Below are 18,750 nucleotides of genomic sequence, written 5' to 3' on the forward strand. Positions count from 1 at the left end.
TCTTACGATTTTGCAAAGGGAAGTTGGTTAATTTATTTATTAGGATAATTAATATTTGTATTAAGGGATATTGCTTATTTCATTGTAATTTTGTTATACGTAATAACTTTTTTTATGTAGTTGTTCTGCAGAGTAAAATTCTACGCAGTTTTCAAATTTAACGTTTCGTGTTCCCTTCATTTTCCCAGTACATTTAAAAGCCAGACGAAGGCTGGCAGCGAAGCTGCTAGTATCTAATAAAAACATGAACATAACGGAATATTCAATATTTCTTTGGATATCCGTTAGCTAAATTACGCTTTTCACGCGCTTAATTTCCTTAATTGGCCTGGATGCAACTAATTGTTTTGGTTAAGATGGCTCCGGTTTGTTCCATTTCCTCATAAGAATTGCTTTTAGTATAATTTTCGAAGAAATTATGCTTACTTATTCTTTTCTTCAACTTGTACCATACCTGTTCGATAGGTTTCATTCCAAAGAATATGGAGGTATTTTGATTAATTTAGGACATTTCTGCGATAACCACAAGTGAACATTTAGAGTTTACGATCGTTATCCTGATAAGACTTGAATGTACACTCTTAGACAAAAAAAAAAAAAAAAAAAAAAAAGCACCAAGGAGGATTTATCCGAAAGGGACGAAAATCGGTAGAAGTGATGTATATGTACAGAAAAACAAATAATTACACTTTGAGAAAAATTGGATGATTTATTAAAGTGACAGAGCTTCACAAAGTGAAAAATCAGTCACGCGTTTGTCCACCTCCGGCCCTTATGCAAGCAGTTATTCGGCTTGGCATCGATTGATAGAGGTGCTGATGTCCTCCTGAGGGATATCGTACCAAATTCCGTCCAACTGGCGCTTTAGATCGTCAACATCCCGAGCTGGTTGGAGAGCCCTGCCCATAATGCTCCAAACGTGCTCAATAGAAGAGAGATCAGACTTGCTGGCCAAGGTAATGCTCGGAAAGCACTAAGGCAAGAAGTAGAAACATGTGCAGTGTGGGGGCGGGCATTATCTTGCTGAAATGTAAACCCAGGGTGGCGTGACATGAAGGGCAACACAACGGGCCTTAGAACTTCGTCGACGTACCGCTGTGCTGTAAGGTTGCGACGGATGACAACCAAAGGGTTCCTACTATGAAATGAAATGGCACCTCAGACCATCACTCCTGGTTGTCGGCCTGTCTGCCGAAAAAAAAGAAAACAGGTTGGTATCACACCGCTGACCGGGGCGTCTTCAGACTCGCCTTCGCTGGTCATCGGGCTCAGTTCAAAGCGGGACTCATCACTGAAGACTATTCTACTCCAGTCAGTGACATTCCAGTGCAAATGAGCCCGACACCGCTGATGCATCTGGAGCTGTGAGTGCCGCTCTGACGATTGCTCGGTCTTCACGTTCTGTCGTTTCTACCACTTCCTCCTTGACACTGTGTGCGGCCATGGTTCAACCATTCCTGCCAACATCGGCTAATAGTGGCATCGCTCCTGCTGAAATGTCAAGTTATTCGCCGATAAGACAACCGGCTTTTTAACCCAACTACACGACCTCTCTCAAATTCTGACTTCTGCGCATATCGTTCGCGTACCTGTATGCGAGGCATAGTTACTATCTACCAAAGTACACGGAATGAAATTCGTGAAGAATTTATGACCTAGAATCATAATTTCTCCTCTTAAATATCCTGCCAGTTGCGTAGATCAGATGCGCTGCTGTAGCGACAACCGTTCATTCATTGGCAGCCAAAATGTAAAATTGTGCATTTTCCGTCGAAACCTGTATGCATATCAATTTGCGTCCAATTTGCTTTATATTTTCTCGCTGCGTCTTTTTTTTTTTTTTTTTTTGTCTAAGAGTGTATTTTGCATACCAAGTTTTCTTGCAGATGGTTTTAGGTTTTTATTAAGAATATTTATGCTGATACGTATTCTTTTTTATAAAAACAAAGTTTCCCATCCAAGAGGTAGCAAACATTCCCAAGTCTTCGGCCCCGTACTTAATAATAGGCAGCAGATTTTTCGTATTCAAGCCTTTGCTCCATAGTAATTCGTCCACCGGATCCAAATATATGAAATTTTGACTAGTTTGCAAACATAACATTGTTCTAGTATGAAAAATATCTATTTATTTTGATTTTGCGAACGCTAGGTGTATTTTTCTGGTTTTCTTGTTGACGAAGAATTTCTTTGTTGCTAGTCGCGTATTGTATACTTGTTCTATTGATTCTTCTAACAATTTGAGAGTTAACTTATATTGTAAACTATTCTTTTAAATCCTCTGCAAATATACAGAACTGATTTTCGGGGTTTGCTTGATTTTGCGTGGGATGAATCCACATTATCTTCCTCACGTTATCTTGCAACATGCTCCAGACATTTTGAACTCGTTGCATTTTTGAACAAATGTTCTCATCGTTTTAATAACATCAGATATGCATTGGTTTAAAAAATTAAGGAAAAATCACAAAAATAGCGATAACTCGTTCAAAAATAAGCCAATCCGTATGCAATTTGAATATGTTGTTAACTAAGAATTACTGAATAAAACTGCAGTATGGAAATTAGTGGCGCTGCAATTGAAATATGTCATCTGCGAGGAGCATAAAATTTCATGTTGCAGAGCAAATTTTGCTGTGATACTGAGATAAGAAATCTGATATAGCCAATTTGTAACAATGATCTCCAGGCATCATTTGCCTGAAAAACTGTGATGGAGAGCTACTGGGAAATTAGAGGTAAGATAAAGTCAGACAGAAATGGTCAGATGGCTAAATGTGGGTGCTTCTGTGGTTCATAGGCTTTGGCAACAATTTCTAACCACAGATTTGGCAAGCAGGAGGTTCAGCCAAGGACCGCCACCCACTACGAAGAGCGCTGAAGATCGGTTTTTGTTATTATGCGCACGAAGGAATAGAACCTCAGCACCGATTCAACTCAGATCCTTCCTTGCTACAGCCACTGGAAGGTTGGTGTCACGTCAGCCGTGAGTAGAAGGCTTCACGAAGGAGGTCTGTACACGAGGTGACCAGCCATCCGCGTGTCGCTCGCGTCACGTCATAGAAGGGAACATTTGAGGTGGGCACGTGAACATGTCCACTGGACAGGTGACCAATGGAGGGCTCTTCTCTTTACCGATGAGTCCAGGTTTAGCCTCCAAAGCGATAGTAGACGTTATTTAACCTAGAACCCGTTATCATTTATCAAACATCCGTGAAAGAGATGCAGAGGAAGCAGTATCTGTGTTTGGGGTGGTATCTCTTTGGGTGGACGCACAAACCTGCATGTCTTTCTACGTGGGACCATGAATACTCAGGCCTATAGAGATAACATCCTTGATGCATATGTGCACCCTTATGCTGGAACAACAGGTGATAATTTTACTGCTACAGCACGACAATGCTAGACCGGACAAGGATTGCATCGTAGATGATTATCTTCAGCAGCAAAACAATTCAGCTCATGGAGTGGCCAGCTCGATTACCAGACCTGAATTCTATTGAGCATGTTTAGGATACTTTAGGAATACGTATAGCTGCTCTCAGTACTCCTCTTCAGACCATTTCCACGCTTGCAACTGCTTTGCAAGAGCAATGGATCTCATTTCCTGCGGAACTGATAGACCATATACTTAGTAGCATCACACATCGCTGTATATGCTGTATTGCTTCTAGGGGGAGATTAGACTGCATGTTGAATGTGATTTTCCTATGCGAAACTGACACATCCGATTTGTTCATTTCATACATATACTAATTTCTATAACAACATAATTGTCTAGTAATTTCTTTTCATGCAATTTCATGCCTTACTATGTGTTGTATACTGTGGTCAGTGTCATTAAATTTGACATGCTATATTTTGAGAAATCGTCATTTTTATGATTTTTTCTTCATTAATGATAACCCGTGTATGTGTAATTTCTATGAATATTCCGTTGGTGTGAAACTGTTATCTTTTCAATTAGATTTCATGTGACAATTCAACATCTTCACCTCGCCAAGGACCAAATGGGTGATAAGATGATGAAATCTCAAAGAACAGGCTTAGTTAAATGAGTTTTCCAAAACTTTAGTCCTCCATGAAGCCATCCCCTTTCTTCCTAGACACATTACCGTAGAAAGCTTTTCTATAATCCAATAAATCCAAATCCTTATCAGCACAACGAAGATTCATATGCTTAATCCCTACAATACCGTTACGAATTTTGTATATATATAAATAATTTTAGTGAAATAATGTGTAAATCGTAGTACTTATATAATGTAACATGAAAGGCCTGAAGAAAGCGAAGCTTCGTCGAAAAATCAGGTCACAGGTGCAAGTCTATTTAACGTTGTGTTAAATGCGAAACTGATGAGATAGCGCCAAGCTAGCGATGGTTTTGGTGGCTAACTTTGTCGTCACATTTGGCCATAAATCACCAAAAGTCGCCATACTGGACGACCATTTGGCAAAATTTTGGTCCCTTTATATTACTATAATTAAGAAAACACGATTTTAATAATGTTTATTATTATACTCTTCAGCGAAAGAATAATGCTGACTGAATGATCGTTTGCCTTATTATATAACAATGAATTTTTGTTTTATCCTCGAATTCAGCTGATTATTTTCATAACATAACATGTTCTGAACTTAAAAAAAATAAACTAAACAGTGTTATTTTTCGTTTAGGTTTTATAAATATTTATGCACGTTAATATAATTAAGGCGTTTCTAATGCCATTACATTATGCTCTTCTGCTGAAAATTATCTCGACTCCGTAACCATTTACGCTTCACCAAAGCAAAGAATTTTTATCTTTGAGCTCAACTAATCATTTTTATTAAACAGTGAAGCTAATTGCCTTTCTTTTTGATTACATGAAATAAAGCATACCGACGCTTTGCCGGTTAAACGCTTTTCGTGGAGAAGTTTAATGGCTAAAGACAACCGTGGCGGTTGCAACAACATTCCATCATGTCTTGCAAAACTATAGAGGCTTTTCCTGAAATAATGCTCGAGACATATTTTTATTTATTTATTTATTTATTTTTAAGTTTTCTATCTCACAGTAGACGATTTCTTCCACATAATTTCTGTAGGGTGATAAAAAGGTTATAGAACCCACTCAACCAATTAAGTTTTAAAAAGAATCTTTTTTATTTTCTGTCTACTATTTAAAAGTATTTTCGGATTAGTGTAAGTTCAAATTTTCCTTCTTTTTATTGATGCAAGAGTTTTCTAAAAATACATGTAGGAAAAAAAAAAAAAAAAAAAAAGAGGGGGGAGAGAAGGGGAATGTATAGGCAACTTTCGTCCAAAAAATCACTTAAAGTATTGTGCATTACCATAATTTCACCCGAATTCATCTCGCTTTGACATCTAGTAGAGAAAAGACGAATTGCTTCGTGATTTTTTCATTTTCTCAAAGGTGATCTATTAATCTGTGGAATCTCTGCAGCGATTTGGAGGGGAAAATACTAGGTGCAAATTTGATTCGCCGAGACTTTTTTTTTTTTTAATCTGTCCGTTTCTAAAGAAAGAAACAAAATAATTCGGATTGATGCCCATATACATGGAGTTTGTAATAAAAAAAATAAAGAAAAGAAAGAATTCGTGATAGACGTTGAAATGCTTTTTGCATGTTGCAATAATGCTTAGATACCGGAAGCAACTTAAGATACTACATGGTATTTCCTCACATTTTTATTACTCAACCTTCGATAAAATACGAATTTACGATTTTGATCTTCCAAAATCGTTTTGAGTGCAGATGCACAGAATAGACCTATTCATGACAAGTTGGCGGGGATAAGAGATAAGTCGGTTACAGAATTGCATTACGGAATTTCTTTGATGCTAAATTTCATAATCTTGGATACAAAGACCCCTTAGGAGATAATCCAAGATCACCGCAAAATAACTTGCTTAGCCAAAGGAAGTGTTGAGGTGCTTGATATTTTCCTTGGGAGTAAAGCAAGTTTTTTCAATGTTAATCATTATTTTCGGTACTTTTCCGTTTGGCGGGCGCAGATCTCGCCAAGCAGACTGTATTGGCGACAACACACAGTATACACATAAATAGCAAATGTTAGTTCTAAGAATTTTTTATTTTGAAAGCATAAACATTTTAATATCATTTAAAATTTTGTAAAAAGACAATAAATAAAGGCAATAAATATGTAAAAAAACATTAATTTAAGTTTACTATGATGTCATGGTTCAACATCCTGATTCACCGGTTCACATATCACATGACCCCAAGTGTTCTCATCTCATGCAAACTATGCTACAAAAGTCTAATTCTGTCAGTAATTATCTACATTAATTTCAAGTTAAATCTTATGAATTACAAATTTAAATGCAAGAATTATTTAAATTCATACGAATAGCTTACTCAGAAATTATGTAAAACCGCAGTGCTTTACTTCGCTAGAGCATTCTCATTAGAATTGATGAATTTAACCCTTGACTTCGCTTTTTCTATATTTTCGCCTTCGGGTGAGTTGTGTGATTGCATCTTATTTGACTTAATTACCGCAAAAGCCCTTAGTGATAGAAATTACTTAAATGACCGTACACTGGGATCCGTGTAACCCAATTCCTCGACAGGCACCAGGTTCCAGTTTTTGGATCACCCTCCATATTCTCCAGATCTGGCTCCCGCGGACTTCTTCCTGTTTCCCCGCCTCAAAGGAGTTCTGAAAGGCCAACACTTTTCCGACATTACTGAGATCCAACAACGTGTGACAACGGTGCTTCGAGCCATACCGAAAGAAGCATTTGCAGACAGTTTCCAACAATTGTACACCCGATGTCAAAGTGTATTGTTGCTAATGGCGAATACTTTGAAGGCCAGTAAAGCTATTTTGCTTGTTTCTCTTGTTTCCTTTTTTTATGGTAAAATTCACCTAACTTTTTCGAACACACCTTGTACATTCGAATAGTGTGAATGATAACTGTTCTTCAAATGTGTTAGTCCATTAGTGATCAAAATGTCTTAATCTGTAGGTAAATAATTACGGCAGTTGACATATCAAGCTATAACTGCAAACGTGTATAATGATTATGAGACGAAAAATATATTTACACTATAGTATTATAATGTGTTAATTACAAGCCACGAGGTATAGCAGCGCATTATTATAACATTAGAACTTATCAAAATAAAAATTATAATTAGTATAAAATCACCATATTGCAATAGTACACGTGTATAACAAATATTACAATACAGCCTAATGCAACACGTACATGTACAATGCATACATTTTATATAAAATATGCGCAATATTCTATACAGTATGTATAACATATACAATATTCAGTAAAACTGTACAGATAGTTAAAAAAAAATAATAATAATAAAGAAAGAAAAAGAAAATCAGTAAACAGCTGCAACGTATGAATACTAAGCTTACTAAATAAATTTCAGTATGCAATAGCTAACAATGTAGTACTATAAACATACAAGTAAATATTGTAATACAGAAGAAACATATGTACAATATATGCAACATATATACTAAATACTCATCATTATGTATACAGATACGGTGAAAAGATATAAAGCTCACAATTAGTAACTTTAATTGATCGTTTTAATACCTCATTTTAATTTGCCCGTGTCCCCTTTCTGTTCTAAATTGTTTATAATAATTTTTCTGAGCAGAGGCTTTCAAAATTAATCCGTTTAAGTAATCATGCTGCAATGCATTAAGTTCTCAGCCAGTCAGATTAAAAAAGTGTTTTATTATAAATACCATTGCTACTATTATGCAACAATTTTTCTTGGATTCGCTTACTGCTGCCAACGTGTTCTCATCATTCTGCTTTATCTATTGTTCTAAAAATGTAATCCGTTATATAAAAGTGTGGAGAATGCGATAAATACCCAAAATGATGTATAAACATGTTTAGCAAGAATGTCTACAAATTAATTAATGTGTTGTTTTCGTCAAGTCTGTCTCCATTATGCCATTTTGTGAAACTGCGTAAAGCCTTTCCAAGTAATTACAGATAACATTCATCGTTAACGGCTGTCTTCTAATCCCAAAGTCATTTCTACACCGAAATATCAAATACTATATACAAGTATAATACTTAATTTTGCTATGAAAACGTTCAAAAGACATGTGACTAATTAATACAGAAGAAAACTTGCTATTTTAGAAGCAATTTGGAATACTTTGTATAGTTTAAATTCAGCTGAGGTAGCCCAAATCTGTGAAAGTATGACAAGAAGAAATCGTGTCCAGTAAAAAAATATGTTGTACTTGAAGATTGAGTGAGTCTTTAAATTTGATTTTTGGGAAGTATTTATAGGTCAGTCTTCCAGTTTCTGCAACGTCCATTCTTACTGCCATTGACTTTTGAGTTGATTAAGTAACTGTTTCTTGAAATAGGATATAGGTAGGGAAATATAAATGGATCTAGCAGTAGGATTTACCAATGCTGATTTGGCAAGTTGATCAGGTAGTTCATTCATTGCCTGCTTATCCCACATGGGCACAAGTTCCTGTTTCAAACTGTGGCGTTTTCTCATTTTAAATTAGGATGAAGTCGAGCGAGCTTGTGATGTAACCAAGAGGAGTAGAGACTCTTGGACCATCCCCCCTCGGGGTTTTCTCTTTCGGAATTCCTATTGTGGCAGAAACTTAGCAGTAAGAAAGCCCGGCGATATCTAATGTACCTACGAGGATGCACAGGTGTCGGCCTTGCTTCAACCTTGTACCTGTAACCACTTTTTGACCAAACTGTATGACTAAATCCAAAACAAGATGTCGATCCACACGTTATTAGCATGCAGCCCGGACGTGGGGTTAGCACTAATAGTAATCGCAACACAGTGCTCATACGTAATTTAGAAAATGTGTATACTTTCGAAAATTTATGAAAGTTGTATTCAAGAAACTTTTTCAATAGGATCCGTATCTATTGCACCACCAACAAGTCTGCATCTTCATATTTATTTTCCAAGGCATATTAAGGATAGGCACATTTTTGAAAACAAAATAAAAGGATGGTAGTATCTTAAACTCGTCAAATATATGACGTGCTTACGTGCAAATATATGACGCTTACGTGCATTTCATGAAAATGGCACGAAAAGCAACAAAGGAGATAAATCTTTTCCATCGTGAAATATCCACATGAAGGAGAACTACCATCCCACTTTGTAAAATTACTCCACGTCAGATAGGAATTAAGATAAAATTACAAGAACCGAGTAATGTTGTGAGCAGTTTATTAGCATAAGATATCAGACAAAGGTCTTTCGTTAACTGCATCTGTAACCTTCTCCTACATCTAACCTGACCTTGGGGATCATTAATCTACTCAGAGGATGAAGGTGAAGTAATCTTGAAAGTGAGATTTCTAAGTACGAGGAAGCAGGTTTTTTAAAGATCTTGTATTGCTATCTCTCTTACATTGGGTAAACAACTCAACTCGCCTCTCCTCCCACATATCAAGGAAAATGATTGAAACGATAACTTTGTTATTGCATTCCAATAATTTATTGAAATTACAGGGTACCGTTTTGGATGAATATCATAAGCTGATTTGGGAGTCGAGTAGATTTATGTTTGGGTGAGTTTTTATGCAAAGCGATAAAAGTTTCCATTCCCCAGCCCCCCTTCGTGTTACAAGAATTATTTTAGAAAGATGGACTTCCTAGAAAGAGTTGTTATCAGATTGGCATTTTGTGTAAAGTTCTAGAAATCAGGCTTTTTACCTCCTTGTACGAAGTAAAGGAAGTATTGTTAATCACGAAAAATTTCGGGTATCCTATCTCAACAGAAATATCCACTTTGACGATTATGTACATGACACCTCTATTTACAGACACAGTAAAGAACTATTTTTTCCAAACTTGACTTTAAAATGGATTCAAAAGGGAATTTTTTCGTGACGTACGTATGTATCTCACATAACTCAAAAAAGAATAGCCGTAAGCGCCATATTTAATATGCAATTTATTCACAAATTGCAATACAAAAACAATTAATTTTTACAAATGAAAATATTTTTCATTTTGAAAACAGGACAATGTTTCAGTTTAAAAACATCGAATTTGATTTAAATGACACTAGCAATTTGTCACTATCAGTTCATTTCGCAAATTTGTTGCAGCTTAGTCGACATGGAGCACTGCACAAAGAAACAGCAAATTTTGATAGCGGAAATTCATTACAAGAATGGCGTTGTTATGCACAGACTGTTAGCTTCGTAGAGTCTTTTGACTGAAAACGCATCTAATGAAATAACAAATCGCAGATTGATAAAGAAATTTGACAACACAGGTTCGACAGCAGACATTAAAACACTACGCTCTCGATCCAGTTGGTCTGTAGAAAATATAGCTATTTTGCGTGACAGTGTTATTGCAAATCCCCCCAAAATCCGAACTTAAACAGAAACAACAAAAAAACTTAAAGAAGAAACCGAACGTGTCATTAGCCACCTCAAGCAGGGCAGGTAGATGAATATGTGATTATAAATTTAATCGAGGGAGTACGGCGCTTCAGAGTAAGTCCTGGAAGATATATGCCATGCATTATTTTTCATTTTTAATTCAGAACATTTGCCTGTCGTAAGCATGTAAAAATATTTTCCATTTTCTAAAAATAAAGTATTTTATTGGACATGTTAAATACGGCGCTTTTGTTGGAACATCCTATATGACTGGTGCGAGCCGAACGCACGATCTGAAAACAGCTGACAGGTCAGAATTTTTTTTCTTTAACAAAATGAACTATTTTATTAACAAAATAAAAAGCATTTTAAATTTCGGTTACTATATAAACAAAATTAAAATTTGGTACCTGTAAATCATTTTTGTCGATTACACTTTGTAATTCAAATATACTGACAGTTAAATATCAAATTCTTAGAGTCAAATTTCTTTCAAATAATTCCAACATGTTTAATTAATCATTAAAAAACTTACCTTGATTTTAACTAAAAAATAAGCAAATTTTGAAAGATTTCTACGTTTTCACTAACACTTGAGAATAATTAAGCTAATCTTTAATATCTACGTCTAATAAACTAGTTTAATAATTACAAATCAGTCTCTTTCTCTTATTTATTAAATTTTTCCTCGAAGCACGAATAAAAATACATATTGTTACGAAATGCACAGATTTTTTTTTGTGGTGTTCCAATGCATAACGTACTGCATTATGTTATTTGAATACGGCAAAGCCATGAGGGCTATCGGCCCAAGAAGAGGGTACCTTCATGGAGAGAGAAACTGACTCGTATTCATAGTATAAATATAGAGAAACTCACGAAAACAAAGCATGTAACGAGCCGTTTCGCCTGGATTCGAATTCAAACCAGGTCGAATTACCAAGATTCGAAGAACCACGTTACACTTACGAGCTAGTGTCACTTATAGAGTTCTCTACGAAGGCATTCCTCCTGTTAGGCAGAGAACCTTTGCGTCCTTTGTCATAATCAAACAAACCAAAACAAACGATGGTGTTTGTAATAAAAAATTTTATATGAGAAAACGAAAATAATATGAAGACTTACAGGACGATCTTTCTGGACCTCCTGCAGTTTAGGGCAATAGGCTAGGGCGATGATTTGAGTTCAGATAGCAGTATTTTTTTAGTACATTTAAATTAAGTTAGGTTACTTGAACATAATAAAGCATGCGAGGATATCTGTCTAAGGAAAATGATGCCTTCGCGGAGGACTTGGACCAATGGAAACTGACTTATATTCATGCTACACATGGGAAAAAATAACCATGCAGCCTGTGCGTTCGCGTGGATCCGAACGAAGGCCGAATTATCAGAAGTCACCACTCTGCCAGTGTTGGGGCCTGTACTTTTAAAACTTAATAATATTCGCATGCAAGAGTTTTATGTATCTTTCAAATTGTTATGCCATCTAGCAGTGCGTGCACAGTACATATGATGCATCTAGCAATGCACAGTACGCATGATCTATGTACATACAAAAGAGTGTTTGTGTGTAATTCATACAAATTCTACAGGTTTATTCTGATCTTGATGATATTTTGAATACTTTCAAATTTAGAGGAAAATCGCTGTCTACACAACATTAAACAAACAAAAACAAAAAAAAAACAAAAAAAAAAAAAAAAAAAAATGCGGAGTCTATATTCTTTATATACATACATTTTGCTTGAATTTAACGAATTTTATATATGCATAATTGTGGGAATTTAATGATTAAACACTCAGAGATTTAAAAGCTTTGTGTTGCCACTCTGCAAAGCTAAGATACCTATGTTTTAAATTTAATTAAGAAGCTCTGCAATGCAAAAGAAGTGTGTTGTTACTCTGCAGAACGCCATATGTTTGCCTTTCGAATTTAGTAATCAAACTCACCTATTTCAAACGCGGCAGTGTGTTATTCTTCAGCAAAGTGTAAGACATTTAAATTTTTTTCCTAACTTATTCTGTTATTAGCAACAAACCAAACCATTTAAAAGTAATAAACGCAAATTCATTTCGGTTATCATTATAATAATTAGAATGAACGACATGAAACGATACTAGCTGGATTACTTAAAATCATCGATACATTATATAAAGAAGAGCGTCCGGTTGTTTTTGTATGTGCCATTGCATACAAAAGCTGCAGTTTTGGCATCATGATGAAATTTTGCACGCTTGACCTTCGTCTCAAGAGGAAGGTTATTGTCCACATAAGATTTCGAAAAATTATCCCAACGGTTTCCCACTCAAAGCTTTTGTATCAGAACGTTGCGCTCACGTCGCCCACCTTATGTACACATCGTCGTTGTTGCGTTCCCGCTATTAGTGGAAATCATACAAACCAAGAAAGGAATTTGTAATTCATTTTTACAAAAATTATATATAAATATTTCTGCATAAAATTAATTCTGAAGTCACTCCACCTATCCTTATGTTCACGTAATCATTGTTTCGTACCTGCCATCAGTTCTTACTAAAATCGTTAGATGAAGCCGTGGTCGTCTACTTTTTAGAACAGGGTAGAAATGGACTCACATGGTACTTTGTTATTTCTACCCTGGTCTACACTTTTATTCGAGCTTGGTGAAAATATTCAAACTATACTTTGAGCCAAAATAACAGGAAAATCCACAGTCTGCCTGAAATTTTGTTAAAACTAAGCCCATTCCTCTAAAATAGGGGTCTTCAACCTTTCACGCCCGAGAGCCCCACCAATAAATTCACAAAGATCCGCGGGCCACATGTCTATCAAAAAATAGTGTAGTCAGAAAATTTATATAAAAAAGGGGGGTTTGTTTTGCAAGACTACAATTAATTCTAAGCGAATAGATAGTGTTACAAGTTTGTATATATATATACATTGGTTCTAAAAAGTCAAATTAAAATGTTTTGCAACTTTTTTTAACTATGGAAAAAAAGTATAAAAATGACGATGTTACAAAATGCATTTACATTGAAAAAAAAAGAAAAAACACTTACATTCCTGGCGGGAGATGGTAGTTACTTTAGTTTTGACGTGAAATTTGACGTTTTTTTGGCTTGACTAAAGCTTCGATATGCGGTTTAATCTGTGTTATTGCAATTCGTAAAGTTTCCTCCAAATGTCTGTCTGTCAGCCATGTTTTTGTTTTTGATTTTAGGATTTTCATTTTACTAAAACGCTGTTTACATATGTAGGTATTGCCAAAGATAGAAGACATGAAGAGTGCAAGTTTACGAATTCCTGAATACTTGTCTTCGGTCACGTACTTCGAATAAAAATTAATAAATGTAGGATTTTCAAGAAACTTACATTTTACTGCAGAATCACACTTTAAATCTATAAATTTAAATTGAAGTTCAGGTGGAACACTTCCAACGTCTACTGAAAATGGCAAGGAGAACATTCTGATAAAAATTTCATTTTCACGAAAATCTTAAAAATCTGCTCTAGAATTCCTCTTTAAAATTTGAAATGCCTTGTACATAATTATTTGAATTCCATGTTGTAGAGTTCTTCAAACACTCCATCAATTTTGGAAAGTGAGTGGAATTCTTATTTAACAACTGACTTTCCCACACGATTAATTTTGCCTCAAAAGCATTCACAAAGTAATAAAGATTATGAACATTAGATTCCTCTCTTAGTAAGCGGTAGTTCAAATTACTGAGATGACCTATAATATCGACAAGAAATGCAAAGTCTCTCAACCATTTCTCAACACTGAACTCGTGAATTGATTTTCTTTTAGATTCCATGAACTGTTGAACTTCGCTTTTCAAAGAAAACAGGCGCTGAAGCATCTTTCCTCGGCTCAAACAAAGTACTTCCGCGTAATTCACAGCATCACCATATTCAGCTTCCAGATCACTCAAGAACTGTTGGAATTGCCTGTGAAGTCCTTTAGACCGAATAAAATTAACCACTTTTACAACAATATTCATCACATGTTCAAAGTTTGAGAAGGGCTTCTTGCACAAATTTTCTTGGTGGATGATGCATTGGAAAGTCATCACAGTATTATTTCCACTTACCTTCACATTAGATTTGAGTAACGTTGTTACTCCTATTTTCTCTCCAGTCATAGATTTAGCACCATCCGTGGTTATAGCAGATACATTACTGAAGTCTAACTCACATTTATCCAAAGTTAGTGTCAGACTCGAATTCAAATCTGTTCCTTGTGTTGTACCTTTAAGTTCAATGCCACTGGCTAATTCCTCTAGAGTTGTGAAAGTCACAAAAAAAAAAAAAAAAAAAAAAAAAAAAAAAAAAAAAAATGGCTACTTGTGCAGTATGTGTTGATTCATACATCGCTACAGAATAAAACTCAAATTTTTTGCATTTGGATTTTAATTTACTGAATATACCTGTTGCGAGATCCTCAATGCGACTCGCTACTGTTACAACAGACAAGCTAATATTCGATATGAATTTGACCTTGTGATGGACAAATCACATCAGCTGCACTCTGAAGACATTCTTTTACAAATTCTCCATCAGCAAAGGGTTTTTCACTCTTACCAATTTTTTCTGCTATCAAGTAACTAACATGAACACTATTTTCAGATTCTTTATTCGTTGTGAAAGACTGCTGAAAATTTAGATTTGATTTTAATTCACTCACCTTAGCACTTCGAAAATGACGTTCCAATGTACACTGCTGGCCACCCAAATTGCAACACCAAGAAAGACAAGAGATATCACAACAAAATTTATTTAGTAGATAACATGTTGACCAAGTATCAAATGATTACATTTATACACTGACTACCAATAAGTATTTGGACACCTATGCAAATGACGATATCTGCCATCCTAAGGTACGTCATGGTCTCCGCCGGTCTATATCGTATAGGAAACAGCATCGACTTTAGTCGAATGCAAGATACCTCGCAATTCGGAACTCTCTGATTTCGAGAAAGGTATAATTATCGGGTATCACAAATGTGTCCGATCCTTAAGGGACATATCTAGCGATCTGAAGTACCCAAAATCGACAGTGGCCTATGTGATTAAGAAGTGGAAGGTGAGCGGTGGTTGTAGGAATGTGCCCCGAGTCGGCAGACCAACGAAACTGGGAGATAGAGACCGACGAGTGCTATCCAGAGAAATTCGTAAGAACCGCACCAACCGATGGCCCTCATCCTCGAGGAGTTTCAACAGGCATCCAGGAGTATTGTTTCAATGAATACCATCCGTAAGGAAGCACATCTGCTTGGTTTTAATGGTCGTGCTGCTGCCCATAAGCCTTTGATCACAAAGTCCAACCGCACTGCTCGGTTAATGTGGTGCAAAGCACATCGAAATTGGACCGTAGATCAGTGGAAACGGGTTCTTTGGAGTGATGAATCAAGGTTCACCCTTTACCGTTCGGATGGCAGGGGCAGGGTCTGGGTCTGGCGTCTACCTGGAGAACGTCTCCTGCCAGAATGCATTGTGCCAGCAGTCAAGTTCGGCGGAGGTGGAATTATGGTCTTGGGGTGTTTCTCCTGTTATGGGCTGGGACCCTTGGTCCTCATTCATGATAAGCTCAACTCCGATGCCTACTGCAGTATTTTGGATGATAATGTGCTTCCTTCGTTGTGGCAGTTTTACGGGTTGGACCCCTGTTACTTTCAGGACGACAATGCCAGTTGTCATGTTTCGACGTTAACCAAAGCTTGGTATGGTGCCAATGGAGTTCATCGAACGGACTGGTCAGCCCAGAGTCCAGACCTGAACCCTATCGAGAGGCTCTGGGACGAGTTGCATCGCCGAATTCAGGGGTGCACTACCCGTTCAAAATCGGTGAAGGAACTTCTATGTCTTCTCCAAGCCGAGTGGGAGAAAATACCACTAGCTGTCATACAAAGACTTGTGGAAAGTATGCCCCGGAGTGTCCACGCTGTAATTACCTCTCGTGGAGGATCTACCAACTATTGATTTTAAATAAAGTTAGTTTTTATTTTCTATCACAGGTGTCCAAATACTTATTGGACTTTTGTGAAGTGTCAGTGTAGACTTTTGTGAAGTGTGGTTCCTTCCAGAATCAGTAGCCAGAGTAGCCGCCATTGTTGGAGATCACCGCGGCCATACGCCTCGGCATTGATTCAAAGAGACTTTGGATGTGTTTTGGGGGTACAGCAGACCAAGCAGCTTCCACACGTTGCCAAAGTTGATCTGGTGTGGCAGCTTGGGATGTTATCTGTGTCAATCGTTCAGCAACCATGGACCACATGTATTCTATCGGCGAAAGATCCGGAGAGCGAGCCGGCCAGGGAAGCAATTCAATCTGACGATTGACGAAGAACCTTGGACATTGCGTGCCACGTGTGGTCGCGCATTATCCTGTTGAAATATGGCTGTGGGCAAGCCCTGAAGGTAAGGAAGGACAACTGGCTCCAACATCTCGGAGATGTAGCGCTGGCTGTTTAAAGTACCGGCAGTGCGTACTATAGGAGTGAGAGAGTGATATCCAATACCGCCCCATAACCATAATACCCGGTGCAGGACCAGTGCGGCGGTGCATAACGCAGCTGTTCAGCATCTTCTCTCCACGGTGTCTCCAGACTCGAATCCGACTATCGTGGTGTTGCAGACAGAAGCGTGACTCGTCAGTAAAAACAATTTCATTCCATTCTGCCGTCCACATCCTTCTTTCATCGCACCATTGGTGGCGGAGACGTCTGTGGTTCTGCGTCAAAGGTAGACGAAGCAATGGACGTCTTGCGGACAAACCATTCTGCTGTAAACGGCGTCGAATGGTACGCGCAGACACTGGATGATGCGGTACAGACTGAATGTGCTGTGCTATGGTTCGTGATGTGACTGAGCGATCCGTCACTGCCATGCGCACAATGTTCCTGTCATCACTTGAAGTGGTGCACTGAGGTGGATGCGATCGAACACGTCGTTGCGTCGTACCTTCCTATATCCAACGGTAACATATCCGCATTGGAGTTGTTTAGTTTCTTTCAACACAACTACCGATTTCCCTGAAAGATAATCCACACTCTCGGTAGGCCACTGTCCTTGTTCTGTCGAACTTGGATACTTGATCAAACGATGATTGCGGTTTACTACAAGGCATAATTGATCGTTTTTTCAAAAAAAAAAAAAAAAAAAAAAAAACCAGAAGAAAACTTGAAAGCGTCGAAAACTCCAAGCCTTAAATAGCGCTTTGAAGTAGCGCCACAGGCGCGCATTATGTGCATCTGCGCTGAAATTCGAATCATTTGCATATCTCACCTCCGCTAATGCATGTTGTAAATTTCATGTTATTTGCATGCTTCCTTCAGGGTGTTGCATTTACGGTGGCCAGCGGTGTAGAATATTTCTTACTGTGCTTAGTATCATAATGACTCTTAATGATGTATACCTTCATCACAGCTACAGTGTCGTTGCTAATAAGGCAAAACTGCCTTACCCTTATGTACAAGAAAAAAATAAAGATCTGACCACTTTTCTTGAAAAAAATCGCCCTTTACTTCAACATTTCTTTTTTTCGTTATCAGGTCTTGCCATTGTGTACTCATTCAAAGACCATAAACGTTTCTGAATTTCAGAATGTGGAATGAGCGTGAGTAACCTAGCTTAAAATTAACTGTAGAAAATCTGCTTATCACCAAATCAAACAGGATGCTTACGATCACCGTTCCCTTTGACAACCAATTGCAACATTAGGAGAAATGGAATTCTGTTAATTTATTCCACCTACCCTCTATAGTAGCAGCAATCTCAAGCTCACCTTTAACGAAGTGCTGACGAAAGATTCACATCTGTTGCAAACCTGTTAGAGGAATCTATCTACCCTTTCTATGGAATTCAGATTTTAGGCTTAGTAAAATTTTTTATTTTTGAAATTACATAAGATAAAGTGAATTTTTTTGAAAAATTCATCATTTTCAGAAAATTTAATCTCAGATAATATCAGGCATCTCAATAAAATGTTTTAAATATCAAGAATAAAAGGAAAATAAAAAGTTTGTTTCACGACAAAATGCTGGCAAGGCAATTTTTCTTGAAGTTAAAATTTCTTTAAAATTTTCAATTTTTCTTCAAATTCAAATGTGGGGCCACTAAAATGCCTTCAGCGGGGGCCACGGTTTGAAGACACCTACTCTAAAAGAAGCCTCTTCATTCTGAGTTAGGCCCGGGCAACGCCTTTATTTCCTTGTACGAAGTCAATCGCGAAAAATATCGGGTATCATATTTCAAAGGAAATATCCATTTTGACTATTAAAAGCATTTAGACGATTAAGTTTCCCCCCCCCGGCCCTCTCATACATACGGACTAAATGAAGGACTCTCTTTTTCCAAAACGGATT

At 37.0% G+C, this 18,750-nt stretch overlaps 1 protein-coding gene across 1 annotated transcript; it reads right to left on the reverse strand.

Annotated features, from left to right (window-relative positions):
• Positions 1-13,890: 13,890 nt before the first annotated feature.
• LOC118201439 (general transcription factor II-I repeat domain-containing protein 2-like) lies at positions 13,891-17,513 on the reverse strand. The gene is made up of 2 exons (XM_085812356.1): positions 17,411-17,513; positions 13,891-14,663 (listed from the first exon to the last, which is right to left on the reverse strand). The coding sequence occupies exons 1-2, from the start codon at positions 17,511-17,513 to the stop codon at positions 13,891-13,893; spliced, it is 876 nt and encodes a 291-aa protein (XP_085668482.1).
• Positions 17,514-18,750: the final 1,237 nt, after the last annotated feature.

The sequence above is a fragment of the Stegodyphus dumicola genome, chromosome 1 (genome assembly GCF_044657685.1).
Source record: "Stegodyphus dumicola isolate Sdum_Otavi_A_Nest chromosome 1, ASM4465768v1".
NCBI lineage: Eukaryota > Metazoa > Arthropoda > Arachnida > Araneae > Eresidae > Stegodyphus > Stegodyphus dumicola.

Bases quoted from the DNA above. Each gene is read 5' to 3' on its own strand.
- LOC118201439 (XM_085812356.1), bottom strand. From the start codon at position 17,513: ATGCCTTGTAGTAAACCGCAATCATCGTTTGATCAAGTATCCAAGTTC. The intron at 14,664-17,410 runs GTAGTTGTGTTG...TCACAACTCTAG, and splicing joins ATTATCTTTCAGGGAAATCG to AGGAATTAGCCAGTGGCATT.